General features: G+C 38.6%; 1 protein-coding gene across 2 annotated transcripts in view; it reads left to right on the forward strand.

Moving 5' to 3' along the window:
* TFPI (tissue factor pathway inhibitor) overlaps nucleotides 1-19356 on the forward strand; it is a 47540-nt gene that overhangs the window by 18375 nt on the left and 9809 nt on the right. For both annotated transcript variants that reach the window (XM_080632038.1, XM_080632037.1), the window contains 2 exons: nucleotides 5817-6017; nucleotides 16547-16585. In XM_080632038.1, the coding sequence (XP_080488164.1) occupies nucleotides 5817-6017; nucleotides 16547-16585 (240 nt within the window). The remainder of the gene's footprint in view (nucleotides 1-5816; nucleotides 6018-16546; nucleotides 16586-19356) is intronic.

Consider the following 19356-nt stretch of genomic DNA (forward strand, 5'->3'; position numbering starts at 1 on the left):
GATACGACTACTTTGTGAATATGAGGGGATTTTTTGTCTGTTAGGATTTAAATTACAGTAATAATTAAGGTTGCAAGTCAAGTACAATGGGATACAAAAGGATTTTCAATTTGCTAACTTCTGGCAAAACCTGCTATTTTTCCACCAATAAATATGGGTAATAGCAAAAATAAAAGGTATAAAACTAACTAGTGTATGTATGTTGGTCAATAATACCTTATGTGGTTGGGAGCACTTTACTTGGTGTTCCAAAGCCTGAAGAAAATGACTCACAAGTTGAATGTGCATTTTATTCGTATGTGAAATTTTATCAAGAATAAATGTGACTGCTTAAAGAAGGGGTAGGAAACACATGGGTAGGAAGAGCACTGAACTGTGTGTGGGTGGGAAGCTGTCAAACTGATAAAGATGGGGAGAGAAGAAAGGGGTATTCCTTAGTGGCAAGGTGTTTAGTATTGATATCACTTATCAAAGAGAGACATTTACAATTGAGTTGCAAATTCTACCATGTGAATGACAATAAACGTGAGAATGGCTGTGCTGTGTAGCAGCTGTCTTGGCCAGTATCCTGTTGCTGGCATTTGCCAAAAGTAAGAAGACTGAAAGAATGGAGGAAGAAGGCAGTGACATAAAATCTCATTGTGAGCCATTTCAACAGCATTAGTTTGCTTTTACCACAAACTATAGAGTGAAAAGATGATTGTTAAAACAGAGCTTTAGTGCTGTTAGTGCCTTCTGTTATAAAAACCTATGTAACTGATGTAGTGAAGCTATTATATTAAAAAATCAAGGAGGAGGGGGAGAAGGAGAGGAGGTTTTGCTTTGCTTTATTTTGGTTTTAGTGTGGCAAGTAATAACTTTCATGTGACAGTGAGCATCAGCTGTAACCATTAGTTAACGTATTTCTAATAAAACAAACTCAATTTTCTTGGTCTAGGGTAGTACAGTGCTATAATTATATGGATTTTCTAAGTTTATCTGGACCAGATGCCTAAGTCAGATGAGTAATAAATATCCAACAGGGCCAGGTCCATTGTGGAGGGCTAAATTAATTTTCTTTTTAAAATGACAAATGCAAGATGCTATACTTAAGAAGGAGAACTGGTTGAACTTCATAAGGTTCTTGTTAGCCCACATGTCCAGCCTATCCAGGTCTTCCTGCATGGTGATTCTTCCATTTGAAGTGTCTACTTCTCTACTCGGTTTGGTACCATTGGCAAACTTGGTTAGGTTACACTTGATCTCATCTTCCAGATCACTTACAAAAACATTGAACAGTGTTGGGCCCAACATCAAACCCTGGAGGACCACACTTTTGACAGGTCTCCAGGTTGAAAAGGAGCTATTCACCACCATCTTTGGGGTATGGCCAGTCAGCCAGTTCCCCACCCACTGCACTGATCACTGTCTACACTGTAAGACACCAGTTTTTCCAGGAGGAGGTTGAGAGAAACTATGTTCAAAGACTTGGGGAAATCCAGGTAGATCAAAACAAATTGGCTACATATATGGTATTAGTCTGTCTGTACACTGAAGGAAGTACAAAATGGTTTAATATGTAATAAGGAATATTTAGGCTGTATATTACAAAACAGGACTATCTTGCAAGAAGGTTAGTAGACAGGGAACTGACTGCTTCAGGTGGCTGGAAAGTTTACTTCACTGGATTTTTAATTTTTTTTAAGAACAATTTGGACAGTTGTCAGGAAAGGTCTCAAGGTATTTATTCCATAGAAATATGCCAAAAGTTGAAGGTGAACCTCCCTTAAAATTCCTTCCAGTTTTAGCTTCCCATGTTTCTATTGGAGAATATTCAGTGACCTTCCTGACAGACATTTTCCCTAAATGTCATATCCTGTGCTCTTCACACAGGACCTAAAATGTAGTAGAAACAATTTGTTTCACTGTTCAAGAAGCAGAGGAGGAGTCCTTATACTAAGAATTAATTTTCTTGAGATATATTTCATATGAAAAATGAGTACAAGCAGATTTGGATCTTTTTTTTTTTTTTTTTAATCATCTCCCTAAGTTAAGTTTTCCCAGGTATAAAATAATGGAGAAGAATTCTTTCACTGTTCCCAGACACAAGAATGATTCAGTTCCCATGAATCCCTTTGAGACTTCTTTCTTCAGAGTCACTTGGTTATTGTTCGAATTGGAGGGTTTGGCCCACGGGAGTTGTAAATGCCACAGATTTTAGTCAACACACAGTAACTTGATAGCACTCCTAAGAAAATAAATATCTGATAGCCAAAAAGTATGACACAGTGTCGTGGTTTAAGCCCAGATGGTAACTCAAACCACACAGCTCACTCCCCTCCTTCCTCCCACCCTGCTCCTGGAGGGATGGGGAGGAGAATCGAAAGAATGTGAATCCCACGGGTTGAGATAAGAACAGTCCAGTAACTAAGGTATAACACAAATCACTACTGCTACCACCAATAACAATAATGATAAGGGAAATAACAAGTGAACAGAACATAAAACTAACAGGGGAAAAGGAAAAAAATAAACACAAGTGACTCACAGTACAACTGCTCACCACCTGCCAACCGATACCCAGCCCGACCCAAGCAGTGATCTGGCCTTCTGGGTAACTTCCCCCAGTTTATATACTGGCCATGAAGTGCTGTGGTATGGAATAGCCCTTTGGCTACTTTGGGTCAGGTGTTCTCTCTCTGCTTCCTCCTGGCTTCCCGTGCCCCTCCTCACTGGCAGAGCATGAGACTGAAAAGTCCTTGATCAGAGTAGGCATTACTTAGCAACAACTAAAACGTCGGTGTGTTATCAGCATTGTCCTCAGACTAAAGTCGAAAACAGCCCTGCACCAGCTACTAAGAAGGAAAAAATGGCTGCTGCAGCTGAACGCAGGACACACAGTGTTTATGTATGCAGCAGATGTCAGTACATCTGACTGGTAACAGTGTCATTGTGACTGCAGAAGAAAGGCCTCGGGAGGTAAGCAAAACAAGGACTTAGTTATGTGGGTTTGATGTGAAATAGGTTAGGAGTTGAGACCAGAAAGTTCCTAAGATAAACTGTACTAAGCCATTTGTTCATCATCTTTGTAGTTTTGCAACTACGCTTGCACAGTCTTTCTTTTTTGATAGCCCACAGCAGTGGTGTGGTATAATGTAGAAAGCAAAGTGAGCTGGCATAACCTTATGTCTGAAATTCCAGTAGTTAGGAAACCTAGTAAGTTTTCACAACCTCTTCCTTGACTGAACTGGTGTCACTAACACAGGTCATGTGGATTTCATTTTTTGTATTTCAAGAAAATAATGTGTTTATAAACCGGCTGCCAGCCCTCACCCCAACCATATTTCAGTTGGATCAGCTTCTGTAAAGCCATGAATGTGATTTTTACCATTTCAGGAGTTATTCGAGAAACTGTGATGTTATGAAGCCGTTTTTTTCCCTTACTACTGAATGGGGGAATTCCAAAGTTTCGTTTTGCAGTGCAGTATCCTCTGAACTTCTCAGTGTTGAGCCTTTTTATTAAGTCTCTTCCAAAGGATTTCCAGACCTGGTGGAGAACTTTAAACCTTTGAGGACCAATTTGAAATCTCTTGTGACTTCTAAATCCTAATTCTTTGTGGACTCAGGAAGATTCAGATAAGGAAGCTGGCAAGAAATGAAATTCAGAAATGCAAGCAGAGTTCCATAGGAAGTTTACTGAATCTAATGACTCTTAAAAATGTTTCTTTTAACTCATCTGCATTTCCTATTAGACAGTCTTCAATAATATTTTCAAATTCCTGACTTCAAATTCTGGAAATAAATTTCACTAGTGAGGAAACAGTCACAAACTATTTTAGGGACTGAATATCTAATAAGAGTTTTGAAAATAGTAACCATAATCTGTATTTTAACACCGAATTGTCCATTCTTGGAAGATCTAATTGTGTGCTACAATTTTTGTGTGGGTGGCAATTGTGTAATAAAGGTTATTATTTTTTTAAGGATTTAAATGCTATGAATTAAAAGATTTCAGTGCTGAAAATTGTTTCTTTCTTATAGGTTTAATAGTTACAAGTGACTCAAATGGAATAAAATTAGTAAACTTCTACTGACCTCAGTATTTATGAGGATTTATCTCAGCTGTGCATTTCACTTAAAGGTTATAAAATAAGGTAAACTTTATATGTTAAAACCAGATATCCACCGTGGAGGTAGGTAGTAGTTATACCAATTTCCTTTTTACCACGGCTTAAAGCCTGATTTTTGTGGATTCTTTAAATTAAAACTGGAAACTTTATCTAGTTAGTAGCACAAAGCTGTGCGATGATCATGTAAATTCTTGTCCTCCGTGGTTTGGGTTTTTGTTTGGTTTTTTTTTTTTTCCCTCCTGTTTCCTGGACTGCTGCAAAGAGCACTGATGGATACATTTGCATGTACATGTGAAGAGACATTAATGTTCTGACTAGCTGTAGGAAAATTAATGAAAATTTTAGGTCTGGGTTTTTTTGCTGCTGTTGCAAGCACACAAGCTTTATAAAGCTTTCAAAGTCCTCTAGGGTAAAATAGTTCCTAGGAAAAGCAAAGCAGGAAAAGATATTAAACCATATATTAATAAGGGAACTGTATCACAAACTGGATCGTCAGTCAGAATTTCCTTATTAGACATCAACAGTATAAAACTTCAGTAGTGTTTTTCATGATATATATGACATTTTGTTACGAAACATTCCCTTTGAAAACATTGAAAGGCATAGAAATAGCACAATTTGAAAACACACGGTTTCCTTTCACCTTAATTTTCTAGCTGTGTACTTCTTAACTCCTGAAAGCTCTAATGCAAGAACAGTGAGACCGAAGAAAAAAAGACAGGATGATGACATTTCAATTGTATCGAATGGGTTTATGTGCCAATAAAGCGTAATCTAATGGGGGAATGGTGCCCTCTTCAGGGCTGTCTTGCCTAGTTCATCCCACACTGCTATGAGATGTCTGTATAAGGTACATTCACCATTAGAAGTGCATTGAAGAGAGCACAAGGAACCCTCTTTCTGCCTTTTTTTTTTTTTTTTGTAGCTGTTGTGTCTTTAGGAGCTACTAGGATTTTCTCAATGTATTTCTTGTTCAGAATGGTTCACTAGCTCCATAGCTGTTTAGATCTTAGAATCATAGAACAGTTAGGGTTGGAAAGCACCTTAAGATCATCCATTTCCAACCCTCCTGCCATGGGCGGGGACACCTCGCACTAAACCATGTCACCCAAGACTCCATCCAACCTGGCCTTGAACACTGCCAGGGATGGAGCGTTCACAGCTTTCTTGGGCAACCCATTCCAATGCCTCACCACTCACACAGTAAAGAATTTCTTCCTTATATCTAACCTGAACTTACCCTGTTCAAGTTTGAACCCATTACCCCTTTTCCTATTACTACAGTCCCTGATGAAGAGTACCTCCCCATCATCCTTGTAGGCCCCCTTCAGATACTGGAAGGCTGCTATGAGGTCTCCTTGCAGCCTTCTCTTCTTCAGGCTGAACAGCCCCAAATTTCTCAGCCTGTCTTCATATGGGAGGTGGATGGGAGGGAGATGTTTAGGATGAGAAGTTAAAGTTTGTAATACAAGCTGTTTCGGTTGAAACTTGAAATCACACACTCAGTTTGATCAAATGGAATTTTGTGTCCCTGTGCAGATGATGATTTTCTTTCTACATTTTTGTTTAGAGTGGTCAGAGCTTTACGGCCAGATGTTACGCAGTGCCTTTCTAGCAGAAGAGCAAGCACCCTTATTTTGAAGTCATGCTGTGCAGTGAAGCAAACTAACTTCATAACAGCTGTTCTACCTCTCTTCTGTATTACAGGTGCTGCTTTGCCACCACTGAAACCAGGACATTCAGTCTGTGCCATGAAAGCAGATGAAGGTCCATGCAAAGCAATCCATATGCGCTATTACTTCAATATTCAAAGCCATGAGTGTGAAATATTTGAATATGGTGGATGCCATGGCAATGAAAACAACTTTCTAACACTGGAAGAATGTCAGAAGAAGTGTGTGTTAACAGGCCAGTACACATTCTCTTATATTAGTTCTTTATTTGCATGTTATTTCTCATCCACAAACCATCTGAATTTTGGAAGCAGAGGCCCTCTTCAGTTCCTATTGATACAGTAATGTGATGCCTTTAATTTTGTTTCCAAGTACTATACTTGGTTTTAGTTATCTGAATTACTTCACGCTGTGCAAGCAAACATTCAGGATTCGGAAAAGATAAGTATGACTTCTTTTAGTGGACCTGTGGAATAGAGAGACCAATGAAAGAAAGCTTATTTTCTAGCTAGAGCCCTTGTTTTGAATGAGTTCTTAAATTACAATTTATTCTAAGTCTGGGCTAAGCTGGTGGGCAGCACAGATGTCCTTATTACTTTCAGAGTACCTAAGCCAACTTTAATCCCAGGTTTCTCCTTCACTTGAGGAACTGATAGAAGCAGTCCAAAATCTTGGGCATCTGCTATGACTCAACATAATTAGAACTACAGTAGTAAATAATTCTCATTAAAAAGTGTCAGTTATGGCTGTTTGTCATAAAAAAATCTGTTTTGTTGAAAGAAGAAAATGAGATCTGAAATATGATACCCAGCAGAATATGAAGCAAGTGATTCGTGAATGTTGTCTTTTGTGTTAAAAATGATCCTTGTAACTAAGGCTTTTAGCCTCGTGAAAGTCACCAACTCCTGTTCCTCACAGGAATGCATGAAAGTCATAGGATTCTTAGAATTGAATGTTAATGGCAGTGGATCTAGAACTTTGACAAGTTCATGTTTTTAGAGTCCAAAGGAACTTTATTGAGAGTTTCCTCTGGATACCTAATATGGATCTTGCTTTCATGGGAATTAGGTAGAACGTGTCTGGCTGTCTAAAGAGGACCCGATAGTGAGGGAAGTACTAAGGGGGAGCAATAGAAATAGGAAATACCAGAATAAAGATCTCAAGGGTGTATGATAACTCTCATATAGTATACCGAACATGTAGGGTTTGCTGTTGGTTTGTTGGGGTTTTTTCTTTTTTTTTTTTTTTTTTTTTTTTTTTTTTTCATTTCCCAAGTGAATTCATGCATTAGATGTTCATTCTTCACTGTTAGGGTGGTGAGGCACTGGAATGGGTTGCCCAGGGAGGTTGTGAATGCTCCATCCTTGGCGGTGTTCAAGGCCAGGTTGGATGAGGCCTTGGGTGATATGGTTTAGTGTGGGGTGTCCCTGCCCGTGGCAGGGGGGTTGGAACAAGATGATCTTAAGGTCTTTTCCAACCCTAACTATTCTATAAGTCTATGATTCTATGATTTATTTAGACTTTGAGGTAAGAGGAAAGGTTTCTTCAGTGTGTCCTGGGTTTAGCTGTAACAGTTGTTTTTCTCCTTCTTAGTAGCTGGTGCAGGGCTGTTTTCAACTTTAGTCTGAGGACAATGCTGATAACACACCGACGTTTTAGTTGTTGCTAAGTAATGCCTACTCTGATCAAGGACTTTTCAGTCTCATGCTCTGCCAGTGAGGAGGGGCACGGGAAGCCAGGAGGAAGCAGAGAGAGAACACCTGACCCAAAGTAGCCAAAGGGCTATTCCATACCACAGCACTTCATGGCCAGTATATAAACTGGGGGAAGTTACCCAGAAGGCCAGATCACTGCTTGGGTCGGGCTGGGTATCGGTTGGCAGGTGGTGAGCAATTGTACTGTGCGTCACTTGTGTTTATTTTTTTCCTTTTCCCCTGTTAGTTTTATGTTCTGTTCACTTGTTATTTCCCTTATCATTATTGTTATTGGTGGTAGCAGTAGTGATTTGTGTTATACCTTAGTTACTGGACTGTTCTTATCTCAACCCGTGGGATTCACATTCTTTCGATTCTCCTCCCCATCCCTCCGCGAACAGGAAGGGGAAGAAGAGGGGCATGAGTGAGCGGCTTGGAAATTGTGAGTTGCCGGCTGTGCTTAAACTGTGACACTGTGTTGCCACCTGAAGGGCTGTGCCTGCCATAGCTAAGGCTGGTGTTTGGTTTCCCCCTCACAGCCCTGAAAGATACCACCCCCCTTCCTTTATGCCCCTTTCCTTCTTAGTTAGCTTTAAATTGCTTCCAGTTATTTTAAATTAATTAATTAATGTGTTTACACTGTGATCTCTTCATCAGGGACTGTAGTGACAAGACAAGGGGTAACGGGTTTAAACAAGGGAAGTTCAGCTTAGATAGAAGGAAGAAGTTTTTTACTGTGAGGGTGGTGAGGCACTGGAACGGGTTGCCCGAAGAAGTGATAAATGCTCCATCCCTGGCAGTATTCATGGCCAGGTTGGATGGAGCCTTGGATGACACTGTCCAGGGTGAGGTGTCCCTGCCCATGGCAGGGGGTTGGAACTAGATGATCTTAAGGTCCTTTCCAACCCAAACCATTCTATTATTCTATGATTCATTCTCACGAGAAGGTACTTTTCAGTCACATATGCCTTGCCAAGCAGCAGAGTACATCATTAGGTGTTACTGAGATCAAGACAGTGAGGCTGGGCAATTCTGCAGTGCAGTTTACAGGTTATTCTGTGGATGGCCAACACAATCAAATTAAAATTGTTACTCTCTCCTGCCTATTAGACATGTGCCCTGATAACACATTAGTGCTGTGCAGATCTTGGTAGGTGTTAATTTGTTTGCCCTGTTTTTTACAACTTGTGCTAGCCCTGGGCCTTTCCAGAAAACTGAAAAACTGCTGGTGCTGTAGGCACTGAGTTTGTATCCAGGATATAAATTTATACCTTCTAGGATTAGCAGAGGTCACTTGCAAGCACAGCAAGTTTATGTATGTTACAAAAAATGCTTCCAGAAATTTCAAATTAGAAAATTGTTTTCAGAAGTTCCTTTTTGGTGTTTCTGATCCAAACAGACTATATATATGTATATATATATATAAGACAAGATGATTTATAGCATCATGTTTTGTCTGTATTAAATGTACATGTCTCTGCTACCCACCTCTGCCCCTTCCAGAATTCACATCTATGTAGTATTTAGATCAGGTCTTAAATCTGTTACATTGACTGTTTCACAACACATTTGTATTTCCTGAATAAAAATTACTATGAATTGTGTCACTAGATTGTTTCTAGACATCAAAGTAAGTATCTGTCTCCCAGTGTGAAAATAATGATTGGGACTAATGTGCACATTACAAGGCCACGTACGGATAGGACAAGGGGGAATGACTTTAAACTGACAGTAGGGAGATTTAGATTAGATATCAGGAAGAAATTCTTCCCTATAGGGGTGGAGAGGCACAGGTTGACCAGAGAAGTTGTGGCTGCCCCATCCCTGGCAGTGTTCAAGGCCAGGTTGGACAGGGTTTGGAGCAACCCGGTCTAGTCAAAGGTGTCCCTGCCTGTGGCAGGGGATTGTAACTAGATGGCCTTTAGGGTTCTTTAACTGTTCTATGATTACCCTAAGTAGTATTTTAATAATGTTGGTCATCATGCTTCTAATACTCAGAATCTGCAGACTTTAACATGATACCAATAAGCCAGGTGCTGTAAATAAACAATATATTATCTTCTCTTTTACTGATTGAAAAAGAAGGGTGGTAAGGCAACAGAAAAATTAGTGAAGCCCACAGGCTGTATTTCAGTCAGAGCAGGGAGTAAAGCTCAGGGTGTCTGGCATTTACTCAAACAGTAGATTTAATCACAGACTCACAGAATCATAGAATAGTTAGGGTTGGAAAGGACCTTAAGGTCATCTACTTCCAACCCCCCTGCCATGGGCAGGGACACCCCACACTAAACCATGTCACCCAAGGCTCTGTCCAGCCTCGCCTTGAACACTGCCAGGGATGGAGCATTCACAGCTTCCCTGGGCAACCCATTCCAGTGCCTCACCACCCTCTCAGTGAAGAATTTCTGCCTTATATCCAATCTAAACTTCCCCTGTTTAAGTTTGAACCCATTACTCCTTTTCCTATCACTACAGTCACTAATGAAGAGTCCCTCCCCAGCATCCTTATAGGCACCCTTCAGATACTGGAAGGCTCCTTTGAAGTCTCCTTGCAGCCTTCTCTTCTCCAGGCTGAGAGAACTGAGAGCCCCAACTTTCTCAGCCTGTCTTCATACAGGAGGTGCTCCAGTCCCCTGATCATCCTTGTGGCCCTCCTCTGGACTTGTTCCAACAGTTCCATGTCCTTTTTATGTTGAGGACACCAGAACTGCACACAATGCTCCAAGTGAGGTCTCACGAGAGCAGAGCAGAGGGGCAGGATCACCTCCTTTGGCCTGCTGGTCACGCTCCTCTTGAGGCAGCCCAGGATACGGTTGCTTTCTGGGCTGCGAGCGCACACTGCAGCCGGCTCATGTTCATTTTCTCATCGACCAACACCCCCAAGTCCTTCTCTGCAGGGCTGCTCTGAATCTCTTCTCTGCCCAACCTGTAGCCGTGCCTGGGATTGCTCCGACCCAGGTGTAGGACCTTGCACTCGGCATGGTTAAACTTCATAAGGTTGGCATCAGCCCACCTCACAAGCATGTCAAGGTCCCTCTGCATGGCATTCCTTCCCTCCAGTGTATCAACCGAACCACACAGCTTGGTGTCTTCAGCACCAAGGGCTTGCTGAGGGCACGCTCAATCCCACTGTCCATGTCACCAACAAAGATGTTGAACAAGACCGGTCCCAACATCCATCCCTTAGGGACACCACTCATTTATGGTCTCCAGCCGGACATCGAGCCATTGACCACAAGACATCTCACAAGGCATCTCTTCTGTCTGCATGAAATATATAGCCTTGATAATATATTATACAGTCTTAATACCTATTTATACTTTCACAAATTTTTCAGATGGTTACAGGTGTCTAAAATGAAAGGAAAAATTACTAGTAAGTTTTCACAGGTTTTGTTTCCTTGTACTATTTTTCAGCTACAGATACAGGTAGCTGATGTTTCCTCAGAGGTATGAATACAAACCAATGCAACAGCAACACGTCATTGTCCAGCATAGGCTTTGCGAATATCTCAAGTCTATAATTCAGTTCTCTGACTCAGACTTTTCTCTCTCTGTATCCAATCCAGCCACAGCAAGGGAAAGAATAAGTGACAATATACATTTATTAGACATCTCTAGTTACGTCAATTTCCAATAGTGTTTACAGAGTAAAGCAGGGGTGCTTTCTCACCTGTACGAAGTGAGACAGAATAGGGTGGATGCATGGAACAAGACCTCAGTGAGACTGTATTTATAAATAATAGCAAAATTTAAACTCAAGTGGTTTATATGAGCACAAAGTTTCACTGATTAGAAAATAGTGAAAGAACAGCTAACAGAGGAAAATCCTTCCTAAGACGTAATCCTGGCCTTGATCCCTTTGATCTTTCCAATGAGGAGACTGGATTTTATTTACTCGCTAAGTCAAGGCATTATTCCATTATACCATTCACACCTATTTTCTGATCTGCTGGCACCACCATGCATTTCTGTTACTGTACCTGGCACTACAGACAATCCATTAAAGAAACCAAAAACAAAACCCACAAATATGAATCTTAAATTCTAAAATGAAGCAGGTTCCAGTTATTTTTTTCATAAGTTATTTTGCTTTCAAACAATTCAATGCTTATAGAACTGCATCAAGATAGGAAAACACTACGAAATTTCACTAACAACTTGTCCAAGTGAAAAACATCAAATTGCTGGCAACCTGATGTGAATGGCAGTTTTTCAATGCATTTTACTCTAGGGATTAATCTGAAACTCACCTTTTAATGGCTTTTGGCAAGATCCACTAACGAGCCTCAGAGACCAGGTGTGCTCCAAGAAAGATATGGTAAGAATCTGTCACAGTCTCACCCTGTTTACAGAAGTCACATATAGTCATGTGTAAACATAGTGCTAACGATACTAAAATAAGGTATACCTTGAAGTTACATCCCACTGATGAAAAGTGCTAGGGAAATCATAATTCCTTAGTTACTAATTAACATACCATAGCATTTCAAGTTAAAAAAAAAAAGACATAAAGGATCTTCCTTGAATATAAATCTCTCGCCCTAAATGCAACCACACGCAAAGCTTATAATCAGTAAGAGATTTCAGATTTCTTATCTCAAGGCCAAAACTCTATATTTGGGTCATTTCCTTCAACCAGAATATGTCATTTTTAGTGCTTGTTATTAGAGAAGGTAGGGATATAGTGCTTGAAGCTTAAAAGGCAGGAGTTCATGTTGTTTCCAATTTGGACTGAGGGTTGCTACCCACAAAAACTGTGTGTTAAAGACTTACATTTAGTATTAGTTAATCATCACCCTGTAAAGATTTATGGCTAAAGAAACTGACGTCCCTCCTCTACTTAATTCAACCTGGGCAGATTTTTGAATATTAAATAGCATTGCTTACTCTGTATGGTTATCCAGAATATGTATCTCTATCAGAATTGAATAATATTTTCATGAGCATTCAAGACAGATTAATTTTAAGGAGTTAAAAAAAGATTCAATTTTTGTCATTAATATTTTGCGTAGTAATTGTCTGTTTTCCTGAAAAATGGCATTTCTAGAGTTAAAATTCTTCCTCTGTCATATGGCTTCCATAAGTCATAATATGTATCATGGATTTAACTGGTGTGGGTTTTTTTTCTCTATGGATAGCCAGCTTTAAAATTTCTTTCCATATTAAATTTTCAGCACAGAAATAAAATTTGCTGCTGAACTCCACAGTTAATACATAAATATAAATTAAAAAAAAAACCACGTTCACAAAATCATTCTGAGAACAACCCTCCTTAAAAGGCATTTTCTTCACTTCTACAGTGTTTTGTTTAGAAAATTGTGATTAATCTGTTTCTAGTTATGGCTCCATAAAGTTTAGTGAATACAGGCTTTCAAGATAAAAAATGGAAAATTGTTTTTCTTGATTAGCATTCAGGATCAGAAGGACCTGGGATCTTGGATGTGAAGATAGCACATATTTTTCTGTCACCAGGGTGGCTGTTGGTTACTTTACAGCATTTTTGCCACTCCTGGAGCAGGGTTGTTTGCAGGACTGCAGCTGCCAGCATCTTACCAAAACATGCTACTTCCTGGTAATTTGGAGTGTTTGTCCTAAATTCCAGCTTAAATTCCAAGATAGAGGGCTAAACTGAAAAAGGCAGGGTTGATAGATAACAGAATTTGGAATGTAAAGTATCCAGAAGTCCTGATCATGTCCCATGAGTGAAGATCTATAAAAGTATTTCTTCAATCTAATGTTTCTATTTTGACTAATAATGTTATTTTGATTCTGACATATATGTTGGGACAGTATCTGGAACAGATCTTCTGGACCAAATCCTGAATTGGCATATAACTGACACAACTCCATAGTATAAAACAGTCACTTAAAATGTGAACTGTTTTAGTGTCTACATCTTGGTACCCAGCCCAAGTACAGTATTTTGTGTATGCATAATAGTGCATAGATCCAAGACTCTGCAAGTATTGACTCTGTTAGAAGGAACTGGAGCAATAAAGGCTTATTATTTCTGTACTCTCTGAATGAAGAACAGCAGAGAAAATGTGGTGACACACAGAGTATGCTGTCAACCATCAGCCATAGAACAAAGTAAATCAGTAAGTTAACCCACTTTTGCCAACATGGTTCAGTAAAAAACCATATAATTCAGTATATTTTTTGTTAAATCTGGCTCTGTCTCTGCAGCTTTGTAGTGTATTCATCTTACTTAATGTTTCTAGTGTAGGAAAGTAGGTAGGAAAATGCTTAAAAATAAAGAAAAATCTAAGACACTTAGGCAGTTATCACTGCAAAGAATGTGAAGGCCAAGACTGCTAAAAATAAGCTAAAGGGAAGTTGTGTGATATATATACAAATAGAGAAGAAACAATGTGAATAGTCAAAGTTTCTCATTTTTCAATACTAAGCACAAATACATGAATAAATGAGCCAACATGAGTGAATTGCTAGGCTTCTTAAATCAGAACAGCTTTTTAAAGACTTGCCAGAATTAAGTAATTCCTGAAGCTGACTGAAGTCAGAACAAGAGAGTTCAGAGAGCGAAACTACAGTTTGGCTGCTCCAAGGATCTCTTAAGACAGAGTTCAGATTTATGATGCCTAGTTCTGACTCAGGTCTCCTAGAAGTCAGCTGCATTTTTGTTTCATGTGCCCAATATTCACTACTTCAGGGAAGAAAAAATTACTTTTAAGAGGAGTTTGCCTATGTGCTCTATTTTTTACTGGATATGAGTAGAAACAAATATCACTAGCACTAAAGGTCTTAACTTTCAAGGCAGTGAGTATATCTCTTAGGCTACTTAAGTGTCTAATGTGGGAAAAAAACCTACTGATAAAAGTTTCTGGACATCACAGCAAATCTAATGTCTATTATTTACACAGCAGATTTACTCAGAAATACACTTTATTTATGAGAAAAGACCTTAACTTAGCTGTGGATTTGGCTTTTTGACTCAAACCAGAAGCAAAAGGCACTGTTGCCATGGTACTAAGATTAAAATATTCTAGGCTTGTATAAACCCACAATAAATTCTTCCTGTTCTATGCCAGTAGAGTAGCGATCATATGCCAAAGAGTGATTGCTGATTTTGGCCTGAAGGGAACAGGTGAGTGAAATTAATGAAATGGCCTGTGGTGAGTGTCCATGGTTTAGGTGGTAGGTTTAAATGCTGAAGGCACTGCCTCCTACTAATAGAAAGCACTGGAAATACATTCAAACAAATTATATGCCACTCTAAAGTACATCACATGTTTTTAGATAATATTTTTTTAAGGATGCCAGCTGAGTTGTCCCAAAGGTGGCAGGAAAATGGATCATAACAGAATTTCTACCTGATAAGATTTGCTTTGAAAATATTACACAGGCATGTTTCCAGAAGAAAAATCAAAAAATTGTGGTAGGATTATGCCACACAAGGGCAGTACAGCTAATGTTAAAAGCTTATTAGTCAACTGCATCATCTCTTATAACAGGAGCCACAGGAGGTATATCGCTATATAAAGGAAGGTTAGAAACACTTATGAGTTGGGAATTAACTGCTAAAACCCATATCAATTTTGGACTCTGAAGAGATTGTTATAAATAGTGGAGAGAGGGGAGGAACTTTATCAAAATTATGAATTGCAGAAAAGATAGGCTACAGATGGCTCGAGTATCTTCTCTTAGTGCTTCCTTAACAAGGAACAGGAGCAGCTCTACTTTCCAGCAGTAGTTGTTTTCAGTATGAGGTACCTCCAGGCTGAGATGGGACACAGCTCTCCTGTATCCCTCACCTTCATCAGTTGGGCAGAGCAACTGTATTTTACACACAAAGCCACAGAGAGGCTGTAGGGATGTTCTTCAGGTGTATAATTTAAAGGCCTTCCAGGAAACATGGCATGAGAGACCAATGCATGTCATTGAAATTCAGATTAAAATTACACTTCCCTTTGCATTCCCCTTAATTTCATGTTTCAAAGGCTAGACTGTGGGTTACACTGATGCTTTATGAGCAGGTCTGTGAAAGATGTGCATCCACTGAAGCATGAAGAACCTTCAGCAGTAAAAAGTGCTTGTAATGTGTTTCTGCTACTAAACTGCTTGCTACTCTTGGCATACGCTGTAGGGAGTTAGTATCTTTTTAAGGGGCCCATGGTAGCTACGTAAGATGGCCTGAGTCAAGCAAATGTATTGCTTCATTAGTTTGATTGCATTTGCTTTCCAGCAGACAACTTTAAGCAAGGCACTAGCTGTACCACCCTATCCCTTTGCTCTTATGCAAGAGGTCAATGGGCAAGGGCGAGTTTTCTAGAAACTAGCATTTTATAATGCCATTAAGAAGAGCTTGAGTGCACTATGAAGCAATGGAAGTCTCCTAGAAGTGCAGGAAGGTTTGTTTTCAATCACTGTAAAGAAATATGGGGTTGAATTCAGATATCTGGCTTCCTGAGCAAGTACAATAAAACCCAGGCTCCTCCATTAAAAATGGCAGTAGCAACTTCATTACTGCTGATCATCCACTGAAAGAACAGTGCAAACAAGATAGACAGAGATACTTAGCCAAATGGGCTTTCATATGACAAACAGCATTATGAAAACTTTATCCAGACACTATATAGTATAGCAAAAGGAATTAGCATGCAAAAAGGTCCTTATTGCTAACTACATCAACTCCAATTTGCAGTGTCAGCAGTTACAGCACTTCGGTTAAGTTAGTCTGCTAAAATACTCCACTTTGAGAGGAGTAAGATTGCATAATTCATGATTCTGGTTCCAGTAACATGAAGAGGAATTTCCCTGTACAATTCAATATAGCCATAATCTGATTCCAGTACTTTCCATATCCTCAAGTTTCCAGTATAGCAGGTGTTCTATACAAAGGAAAAGATACTTCAGTCCTCCAGAACAAGCTTTTGTGTTACTTCTCTAATAAGGAGAAAAAAGAAGGGGAAGAGATTCTATATTCTTCCTCCTCAGTGCTCATCATTACTGTTAAGCACCCTGGTAACATAGGTGAGAATTATCAGGATTGATTTTGCTAAATACTTTAATAGTTTTTTTCTTTTCCTTTTTTTCATTTATATTGCAGAATTACATCAGAAGAGGATGTTGACAAAAATTAAGAAAGGTAATTATGTTTACGTTGTAATATAAGGCTCTTATACAACAAGAGATTTAGCTTCTTTTGATAAATTCATTATGTAAGCTATCAAAAGCAAACAAAAACTGCCATGTCAGACTAAAGTGAGTTCTTACTCCTAGTCTCCATTTGTTTTCATTGAAGACTTTGAGGACAGTTGTGGTCACTGAAGATGGCAGCTGCGATCTCTTCCCCCTAAAATATACACATCATGACACTTTTTTTTTCAGTAAAGACGGAAAGGCTCTGCAAAGATTCAAGCATTGCATAACTGGCTGCGATGTGGAACTCTTATTGTGTGTTTTGAGACTAATCTAAATGCTTCCTCCATTGTTAGAAAAATAGGAAAAAATCACTGTGAAAGAGAACTTTTCAAGCATTGCCTGGGTAGGAGCTAACAGAGGTTAGGACAGATCCCCTAATTACACATTAAGTCATGGAGCAAGTTTCTCATTCCTGAAGGGGCAGACTGTTTAAAGAAATTTAAATGCCAGATACCCAGAGTTCCTAAATAGCCAATCAGTTTTCTGAAACACTGTTGGTCTGTTCAATATCCTTGTTAGGACCATAGGCTACCTCAAGTTTGACACTTAATAGAGCTTGTGAAGACTCATTCCACCCTTCCCACTTTAGAGATGTATCTGGATTGGGCCCAATGCTGGTATCCAGAGTTTCACAAATACAGACTTGAATACATTTCTTCACAAGGCAGCTCATCTTTCTCTGCTTACATTTCTTCATCCCTCCTTGAATTGCTGTGCATTTAACTCCTCACAGAAATACTAATATTTGCATATATGTTTTGAAATAGATTAACTGCGTTATCTTTGCAGAATGGTGTTTGTAATACTTTCATACCGGGAGCGGGAAGGGGAGAAAAGGGGAAAGGAGTAAGCCAGCAGCTGCATGGTTCAGAGTTACCAGCTAGGCTTAAACCACGACATATGATTATTTTCTTTTCCTGTTTTCTACTGTCTTTCTCATTCTGAATGTGTTAAAAAAAAAAAAAAGTAATTCCATGCTATGGAAGTTAGTACAGTTGTTTTTCTACAGATGCTGCAGACATTTGGCACTACTTTCTTTAAGGTCTGACCCTAGTTCCCTGTTTTTAAAGACAAAACAGAAAATATCCTGTTAAATTCAGCTCGTGGCTATCATCAACATCATTATGTTTACTGTTGTTTAGAGTAATGCTGTCTTGAACATTGAGTCTCTGGAGAAAGACGTGGCATTTAAAGGGATAATACTAGTTTGTGTAGTTAGAATTAATGGCCTTCCTGACCTCTTTCTCCAAAAGTGGCTATAAAAGTTAGCTGTGAGCTCAACTTATTTGGACTTAATTTCCTTTTTTCTGCAAGAACCATTTTAATATTAGGATTTTCTAAATGAAGAACAGCTGCTTTTAAGATTCCGTCATAATCCTGTAGTCTACATACTCTTATTATTATCTATTTAATCATATTTTTCTGTTATTTCACAATTTTATGCAATGTTTGATGAATGGTTTCTGTAGCTCCTATTGTCTGTGAGCTCCTAATGGATGGTATATGGAATAGATATCACTCTGGTAGATTTTTGCCTGCTACCTGTCGGCATAGTTATCTTATTTCCATTCTCAGCTGAAAGCACATCTTATGTGCATAAGCACATCTTATGCAGCACAATAGGTGCTGCATTTGAATAGTAAGAAACATGAAATACCTGAACTGTAGAATACATATACTCACTGGCAGAGAATGAAATTCTAGTGAAAAATCAAAATTAAGCTATTCAGGAGTGCTTAAAATAGTTGATTTCATTACTTTATACAACAATGTTTTAATGGTTTAATTTTACATGAAATCTCTGAAATTTACATTGACTGTTCATGAAGATTTATAACAATTGAAATACAAGATATTGACAATTATTTCTTGGAAAAACGTTATGAGCTATTATAATGTTTTATATAAACATATGATGTTCATCAGCTGAATTTAATAATCTTATTCTAGCAGGTTTTTTAATAGATACTTGATAAACCAGATGTGATAGGATTAACTTCCTTGCCACTCCATAATCTACTTCAAAAATTTGCAAACTTCAATGTAATTATGCTGTAGTAATTTTTATTAAAATGACAGCCCTCTGCACACTGCTTTTTCCTCAATATTCTTTCAAGTTTCACAGGTAAGGCCTTTACATGTCATGTCTGATACAATTGTCCTATATGATGGCTAAAGTTCACTCCTCTCTGCAAGTCAGCTCAATCAAGACTCATATATCAAAGTGTCTGTTAGTGAGAATTAGAGGATACTTCTGTTAATATGTAATTACTGTTTTCATTAATTTCTTTTAAGAATACAATTTTGATAAAGATTTTGATAAAAAATTGAGTATGTTGAGAAATTGACATTTGGAGATTATTGTATGGCTATGTGGTTTTCTCCTCTAACAGAAGTCATTGGTTGACGTTGTAGTTAGTGTGATTGCAAACTAGGAACTGGGACTGAAAAATGATTATAAGAATAGCTGCTCTGTCTCCCAGTTTCATGTATCCTCTAATAGCAATAGACTGTACCAGGCAAAATGTTAAATTTTTTTTTTTGCTCTTTCTTTAGAAATTTTTCCTTCTGTGTTAACAGTGCTTTCTGTATAATTCACACAAGCATTGACTAAAATGACTACATAAATGACAAGAATGTGTGCGTAGATCCAAATGATTCAGCTGATATTTACATCTCATTTCATTTCAAAGTAAAAACTGATTTTTATCTTAG

The sequence above is a fragment of the Psittacula echo genome (assembly GCF_963264785.1).
Source record: "Psittacula echo genome assembly, chromosome: 20".
Classification (NCBI taxonomy): domain Eukaryota; kingdom Metazoa; phylum Chordata; class Aves; order Psittaciformes; family Psittacidae; genus Psittacula; species Psittacula echo.